Source organism: Brassica oleracea, chromosome C1 (assembly GCF_000695525.1).
Source record: "Brassica oleracea var. oleracea cultivar TO1000 chromosome C1, BOL, whole genome shotgun sequence".
In the NCBI taxonomy this organism is placed as follows: domain Eukaryota; kingdom Viridiplantae; phylum Streptophyta; class Magnoliopsida; order Brassicales; family Brassicaceae; genus Brassica; species Brassica oleracea.
In genome coordinates this window covers 18,361,770-18,370,751 of record NC_027748.1, presented here as the reverse complement: position 1 = coordinate 18,370,751, position 8,982 = coordinate 18,361,770, and the positions used below count along the sequence as shown (strand labels likewise).

At 29.4% G+C, this 8,982-nt stretch overlaps 1 protein-coding gene across 1 annotated transcript in view; it reads left to right on the top strand.

The window, feature by feature from the left end:
- Positions 1–6,685: 6,685 nt before the first annotated feature.
- The window catches only part of LOC106341290 (probable methyltransferase PMT27), a 4,813-nt gene continuing 2,516 nt past the window's right edge, over positions 6,686–8,982 (top strand). Inside the window, exons 1-2 of the mRNA XM_013780093.1 lie at positions 6,686–8,263; positions 8,379–8,528. Of these exons, the coding sequence (XP_013635547.1) occupies positions 6,944–8,263; positions 8,379–8,528 (1,470 nt within the window). The 5' untranslated portion in view covers positions 6,686–6,943. The remainder of the gene's footprint in view (positions 8,264–8,378; positions 8,529–8,982) is intronic.

Genomic DNA, 8,982 nt, shown 5'->3' with positions numbered 1-8,982 from the left:
GAAAGATGCTTATTTTAAGGAAGCAAACCGAAAAAGAACCAGTTACCTTGTAATTGCAATAAAAGATAAAGCAATAAAACAAAAAGTTAGATATATGAGTTTATGAGAATATATCGTGGACGTCAGATCATTTTGAAGAAAGCACATCCAACGATCCGAAGATGTGTTGATTTGTGGACGTTTGTGGACGAGTTTTTGTGGACGAATTCTTTTGGACAAGGTTTCTCGTAGACAATTTGTGGATACTATATATGTGGACAAACAAATTGGTGGACATGAAAATGTTACAAAATTTTCTGTGGATACCGTATCTACCACCACCTTCTCCTCCTTATGTCTTCCACCTCATATTCACATCCACCACCACAACATCCACCAACACGGCATCCACCACCACTTCCTACTCCTCGCATCTTCCACCTCCGTATCCACATCCACCACAACAGTATCCACAGCCACGGCATCCACCACCACATCCTCCTCCTCACGTCTTCCACCTCCGTATCAACATCCACCACCATAGCATCCACCATCACGGCATCCATAATCACCACCAGCTCTTCATCCTCACGTCTCCACCTCTGTATCCACAACCACCACAACGACATCCACCACCACCTCCTCCTCTCGAGTAGCCACCTCCACCACTTTTTTTACCCTCATGAACCAAGATAAAAAATCAGACAAGAAATTAACTTTTCATATATGAATCTGTTAGATATATTTATGAAATTAGGAACAGAGAGTCATGATTGAGAATGGATTGGAGTTTCTGAATTCATGGTGTGACTCACCAATGGTCGAGTATGAAGAGCTGGCGGAAAAGTTTCAGATCGAACAAAAGCTAGAGGTGGAGACAGAAAGCTTGAACAAAGTGACGGTTCCGACGCTTCACCAAAGACGCCACGATGGAGATGTCGAATTTGAGAAAGTGGATTAGGGTTCAGATCGATCTGTGGTTTTAGTAGAAGTTGGTGAAGAGCCAAAATTAGGGTTCATGTCTGGGGGGTAATCGATTTTGAAAAGGGGATTTGTCTTACAAAAGTGAAAAAGATTTCATTATATTTCGAATTTTTTTATTTTCCTCACTAGTTTTCTAATCGTTATAATGAAGATGAGAAAATCGGTTGGTTCAGTTTCTTGGTTTTACGATCTAGTTAGACACTTATCCAATAGTTACTCTTTACATAGATAAGGGGTAGTTATGACAATTTACTAAGAGAAAGTGTCTACTTGGGCCAAAGTGTCTATGAGAGTAATTCATAATTTGAAATGTGTCTCTGAGAGTAAATTTCTCCTTAATTTTTTTTCCTTAGCTCGACATTGATTTCCAAGATATGATGCATATTTACTATGACGGACATTTTATCCGTTAAATTTGATTCAATTCATTATTCGTTTCGATTCGATCCGAAAATTTCGGATATCCGTAAACTTTCGAAGAAAAGCAAATACTAAAAATCAATATCCGTTAAAATTGAAGCAAATCACAAATATTAAATTTTTGGGAAGCGGATATCCGATCCGATCCGATAATATATAAATACATATAAATATATGTATATCTTGATTATATTTAAAGTTTTTAATGTATAAAATTAAATAATTATTATTCTAATATATAATTTGATAAATTCTATTCACATTATTACTAATATAAAAGTATTACATAAAAGGAAGATAAAACATTTATGAAAATTATAATTTGTTTCTTAAGTTTTGTGTTATTATAATTGTTAACTAAGTTCAAAATTTTTACAAAATATGTAGATTTACCTTCTTTTAATTTTTATCATATATATCATGCAAAAAATTATTTTACAAAACAAATTTGTATAAACTTTTTAAGGTTATTTGTATAGATCAAAACATATAAGATATCCGTAAGTATTCGTAAATATCCGCAAATATCTATTTATTTTTTGGATATCCATTTTTTCGAATATCCGTATTTTTCTGAAGCAGAGCAAATCGTAAAATTAGATATCCGTGACATACGAAGCAAATCACAAATACCTTCGAAAACCCGGATATCCGATCCGTGCCCAGACCTACATATAACTACGATTTACGAACGCTAAGGTCCCCAACACTATTTTAAACAGTACATTTTATTAGAGCAACTCCAACCATGTAAGGGAATTTCTAAGCAAATAAATAGTGTTTTTTTTAAAATAAAATGAATGGTGTTAGAATCGATCCTTGCAGAAGAGAGGTTTAGAATTTCAAAAAAAAAAAAAAAAAGAAGAAGAAGAGAGGTTTAGAACCCTTTTAAAATCTTACGAACATGACACATTTCACTTTGTAGTTGATCAACATTACTATTAACAAAATAAAATCATCTACACTTTAAACTTTAGATATATACTTTATATCATATTAAAAATATTTTTACATTTTTTATATCTTAAAATAAATTATCTATATGTAACAAGATCCATTATTCATAGATTAAAATTATATAGTAATACTAATTTACATTGAAATGATTGAAGTTTAATACAATAATATAGTATAATATGTTTTTAATTAATATAATAGTACTAAAAACTATAAATTAAAAAATTAAAAAATGTTACTAAGATTTGAGATATAAAAATAATTATGTGTAATTATTAATTTTTTCTCTATGTATAGCCTTTATATTTAGATTATCACATCTCATAACATTGTGTATCTCTTTCTTTTCGTTTTTTAGGTTTTGTTTTTATAAGTTGTTGTAATTTATGTTTGTTTGTGTTATTTAAAATATTATAACTCTTTTATTATATTTTAGTTTAAGATAAATTTTTAAAATATTTGTCCTAAACTAAATTGCTAAATAAAATAAAATAAAAATATTATTATAATGATAAGAAACTTAATGGATATCTTACCATTGGAACTGAAAAATTTAGTATAGTTTCTTAACTTAATTTTTACTTAAAATAATAATATTATATTAGTAAGATACTTAGTGAGTATCTTACCATTAAGGTTTCTCTTAGAGGTAGACATGACTCAAATATTTAGGTTTTTGTAAGTATTCGTTATCTGATATGTTTCGTCCGAATAATTAATTATCCGATTTGCTCCTCTATGCATTGACATGGATATTTGATGTCCATATATTTATTTCTTTTATATTTTTAGTTGGATATTTGATTCGATCCTTACAAATGAAATAAAAATAAAAAGAATAAAAAAATAAAAAATATAAATAGTAATATTTTATTTAAAATTTTTTTTTTTTTAAAACTCTAATAACTAAAATAATCAATTTAGTAATAAAATATTGTAAAATTTGCAAAATATATTATAATTATATGTATATATTGCAAAGTATTTAAATATATGTATATATATGTATATAACAGATCATATAGGACATATGTTCCTAAAAATTTTAGTATTTGTTAATTATTTTGTTTATTACAGATATTGCATATTAGTATTTGTTTTGCTTCGTAAAATTATGGATATTCAAATTTCGGTTCGAATAAAAAAAGATAACAAGTTGAATCAGAATTTACATATATTTTGGCTACATTTTATTAGCATCCCAAACCAACATTACAATAAACCATTTTGATTTGCGAGAGAAAAATGATTAAAATTGAGAAGGTATTAAATTATAGTAAATTAATGCATTTACTCATAGATTCAACTCACAAAGTCACAGACACTCACGGATTTGAACAATCAAAGAAAGTGAAGCAAGAAAACCAACACAACTCACTGATCACTGACTCACTGTCGAACCTTTTTAAACTACTTCTGTTATACAACAATTTTAACATTTAGTAAAAAAAAAACATGTTAGCCCAACTTAATTAACAATAAACTAAATAAAAGACTTACACAAACAGAATGTGAACCAAATACTCACTGATTTTCTTCAAATTTAGCCAGAATCAGTTCAAAGGACAAACCAAACGATTGTATATGACATATAATTTGACGAATATATTTTTATTTAGATTTTTTTATTGTTTATATGAAAATAATATTTATAATTTTTTGAGAATAATAATTTTATAAAAATTTACTATTGTTTATTGAACGTTTATTAACAAATATATAAAAATCATATCGTTAGATAATTATAATTTACATTTGAAATTCCGTATTTGTAAATAATTTTAATTAAAAAACATCGATATAGTTAAATGTTTATATTAAGAATTTTTAACGTTAAAAACCTTTCACCTAAGTTTTATTTTGGGTAAAAACCCCTAAACTAAGTATTTAGTGAAATAACCCCCAAATTAACGTTATTTAATGATTATACCCTCTGTCTATAGTGTCGGTCATAATTACCAATACTATCGGTAAATCTTTAGTTTAGGGATTTTTACATGAAATAAACATAGTTGAGGGGTTTTACCATTAAAGATCTAAAAATGTTTAAAAAAATTCAAAATTATAAAAATATAATAACATTAACTGAAATTAGTAACTTAAGAAATTTCAAAATTAGCATTTTTAAAAAATTAATGCAAATAGATGAGTTTGACTTGTTTTAAAATCAACATTTTCAATGTATAAATTGAAAATGTAAAAGACCAGAAAATTTAATAAAAATGATCTAAAGATTTACTAGTAGTAGTAGTTCTTTTGACCGACACTAGAAATAAACTAATTATCTAAAAAAATTAGTAACTAACATTTTCAAAACTAGCACTTTAAATAAATTATGTGAATCGATAAAATATATTTATTTAAAAATTCATATTATATGAGGGAGCTAAAACTTGCAATAATAATTTTAATGTGAATAGAGTAAGGTTTAGTCAGACTAAGCTATATTTACATTAAAATTTTAATTGCGGGTGTTAGCTCCCACATATAATATGAATTTTAAAATAAATATATCTCATCTATGCAACATTATTTATTTGAAGTACTCATTTTGAAAATGTTTGTTACAATGTTTAATAATTAGTTTATCTCTAGTGTCGGCAAATTAAAGAACCACTACTATCGGCAAGTCTTTATATAATTTTTATTATATTTTCTGTTTTTTATTTATTTTAATTTATACATAAATGTTTATTTCAAAATAAATCACACTCATCTATTTGAATAAACTTTTAAAATGCTAATTTTGAAAATTTAAGTTACCGATTGTTAGATTTATATTTTTACATATTTTTGAATTTTTAAGATCTTTAAAAACTTCTCAACTATGTTTATTTAATATAAAAACCCATAAACTAAAAATTTACCGGTAGTAGTGGTAATTATGATCGGCATTGTAAACAGAAGGTTTAATTCACTAAATACTTAGTTTCGGGGTTTTAATTTTTTTCTTGAAGAGTTTTAACGTTAAAAATCATTATATTAACATTGACTAACATTGCTATTTCATAAGTTACCTAACTTACCTTCATCAATTAATAATAAAATTTGAATTAGTTTATGAAAGTATAATGTTATTTATATTGTAATTATGTATAATAAAAACTATAAAAATATGTTATTATAATTTTATTCAGGGCATTTAAAAATGGACCAGCACTGAATATAGCTTGACCATAAGAACTAAACAGAAACAAGAAATTGCAAGTAGATAGAATCAAAACTGAAATACAACCATATATATAACCTATGTGTTTGTTACTATAATTCTAAAACTAAAACCAAACTTCAAAAGTAAGCATCGGCCACTAAAAAATTATCAACTTAAATTCTCACAAGTTGTATTTAGTTAACGATGTTTCAAAAGTGTTTTTCAAAAAGAAATTAGTTAAATATCTTATATATTAAAACAGAAGTTACAACCTCGATTCATGTGCCATTTTAAAAAAATGGACTCAATGGACCTATTCTTAGAAAGTCATGTTACATTTAATCTCTAATCTTATCATTTAAATTTTGGGCGTACCAAAAATTTTATTGGGCTATCAATAATTGGATTTAGAGAATAAATGATCCATTAGATTTATAGATAGTATAAATGAAATAGATATAATTTAATGTTGTAATACTATGCCTCCATATGTTAAATATTTAAATATTTGTCGATGTTAACTTTTAAAATTATAAAGATTTTTTTTTTAAAATAACAAAAATCATATTATCTAACAATGATTAATCTTTACTACCTTAAACCAATGAAAACAAATTTTAAACTATATAGTTTTTTAAAAAAATTAAACAAAAACTAAATGTTTAACTATTTACTCGATAATATAAATCTATGAAGCGAAAAGTTTAATTTTTTAAAAACTTTCTAAATTTGTGAAATGTTACAATATTTTTGAATATGACAATAAAACAATATTTTACTAATATTTATATATATAGTTACGATTTTAATAATGAAATAATAATCCGAAAATATATATATAGAAGAAGATACAAATACATGTGAAAGTTTAAAAACAATCTATTCAATAAAAAATATACCGTAAACTTATTATGTTTTAAAAATTGATAGACGCATATTATAATATATTCCAATTTAGAATTGAATACAAAATATTTATATAAAAAAAAATATAAAAATAAAAAAAAAAATATATAAAAAAATATAAAAATAAATGAAAACAAAAATCCGCACGATTGCGCGGATCGAGATCTAGTTAATATTATTTTCACATTGTAAAAGGTCCGCTTTAAGAAACTCTCAATAATTGATGCCTAAATAATATGCGAAAAAAAATAAGAACAAAAAAAACTTATCATGTTTAATTTCCTTCACTAGACGTTAGTCGTTACCACCATTTAGCATCGCGTTACATGGGGTATAATTTGTATAGACAAAACATGAGACACAAAGAAAGACCATAAACTAAAATTAGACAGCAAGACAATACTGAATGTCCTATGCATGTCCGACTCTGTTGGATCTTTGATTCAGTCTTCTCTCTTCACAACCTCTCTTTTCTTCTATTTTTACTTCCTTCAACTCCCATTTTACTCCTTCATTTGTTTTCTCTTCTCTCCACAAACATAAAAAATGGCGTTTGGAAAGGGACGTGGAAACAAACGCTCTTCTTCGACGTCTTATGCGTCGACCATTACAATGGTCGTCTTTGTGGCTCTATGTGTCATCGGTGTCTGGATGCTTTCTTCCAACTCCATTATTCCACCACAGATATCACAAGCCAACACAAGAACGGTTATATCAGAGACGGAAAGGGCTGATGTGTCTGCCTCTTCAAACGGTAACGATGAACCCGAACCAACAAGACAAGAGTCTGATGAGCATCCAACGTATGAGGACAATCCGGGAAAGCTTCCAGACGACGCCATAAAGTCTGAATACGAACAGCAAAAGTCAGCTAAAGAGAAGAATGAAAAGACGAGCTCAAAGGCAAGAGACGAGGTACAAAGAGAGACTCAAAGCCAAGAGATACAACAGGACAATAATAAGATTCCTGAAGAGAAAGAAAAAGACAACAAGATGATGCAAGAGAGTGATGAGGGTCAGGTAAAACAAGTGGTCAAGGAGTTTGAGAAGGAACAGAAAGAACAACGCGACGAGGACTCTGGTGCTCAATCAGGTAACAACAAAGGAACACAAGAGCAAGAGCAAGAGCAAGGACAAGGAAAAGAGTTTCCGGACGTGGAACAAGGAAAGAAAGATCAGGATTCCAACGCAGAGGTGACATACACAGATAAGACCAAAGAAGAACAACCTATGGAGACGGAGCAGGGTGGTACATCAGAGAACTCAAAGAATGAAGAAAACGGACAGCAACAACAACAACAAGACGATCAAAACTCAGGTAAGGAGGAAAATATGGAGAACAATACAACTAGTGAAGAAAACGAAAAGGAGCAGAAGAGCACAAAGGATGAGAACGGACAACAAGACGAACATAACACAACAGAAGACGAAAGCGGAAGCAAAGAAGAACAAAGCACAACAAAGGAAGACAATGTGGAGCAACAACAAGAAGAGCAAAAAGAAGAGAAAAGACAAGAGAGTTCAGAAGCAAGCGGGTTCGGTTCTGGAATACCAAAAGAATCAGCAGAATCACAAAAATCATGGAAGAGTCAAGCAACAGAATCTAAGGACGAGAAACAAAGACAGACGACAGAATCAAATACCATAGAGAGTATAATGGTTGGAAAGGCATGGGAGTTGTGCAATGCAACTGCTGGTTATGATTATATACCATGCCTAGACAACGAAGCAGCTATAAAGAAACTAACAAGTAGAAGACATTTTGAGCACCGAGAGAGGCATTGCCCAGAAGACCCACCAACTTGTCTTGTCTCCCTCCCAGATGGGTATAAGGAGTCCATCAAGTGGCCAGAAAGCAGAGATAAGGTAAAAGATTTGATCCAAATAATATTTTTTTTAAGTTACAAAAAAAAAAAAAAAAGAAATTTTTTTTCTTGAGGTGAAATGATGGATAAAAGTTGACTTGCATGTGATCTAGTAGATATGGTACCACAATGTCCCACACACAAAGCTAGCAGAGGTGAAAGGTCATCAGAACTGGGTGAAGGTTACTGGTGAGTTCTTAACGTTTCCTGGAGGTGGAACACAGTTCATCCACGGAGCTCTCCACTATATCGATTTCCTTCAGCAGGTGAACGCACTCAATACTGCACCAAATATAAATATATAAAGTTGAGAAATACTTTAGGATACATTAAAATATCTGTTTGTTCAAAAATAGCACACAAAAATGAAAGCCAAAATATCATAACTTGAAATTTAAAAAAGAAAATATCTATCTATATAAAGAAATGTTCGTCTCTCTCCCGTGAAGCCACGTCATCAAGTCGTGCGTTATGGGAGTGATACGTGTCCCATTTTATATTTGGAACCAAAATAAATGAATGCAGTCAGGGGTAATCGAACCCAGCACCTCTAGCACTAGTAATTTCTCTTAGAACCACTAGGCTGAAGTCACTTTTTATAAATATGTGGCCGCGAAAATACTTATTATCGTGTCGGCTGGAAGCCCATGCTTCTTCTGCTTGTGGCCAGGGCCGACACTGAACTGACGTCAAGATGAAGATCGTGAAGTTAAAAACTTT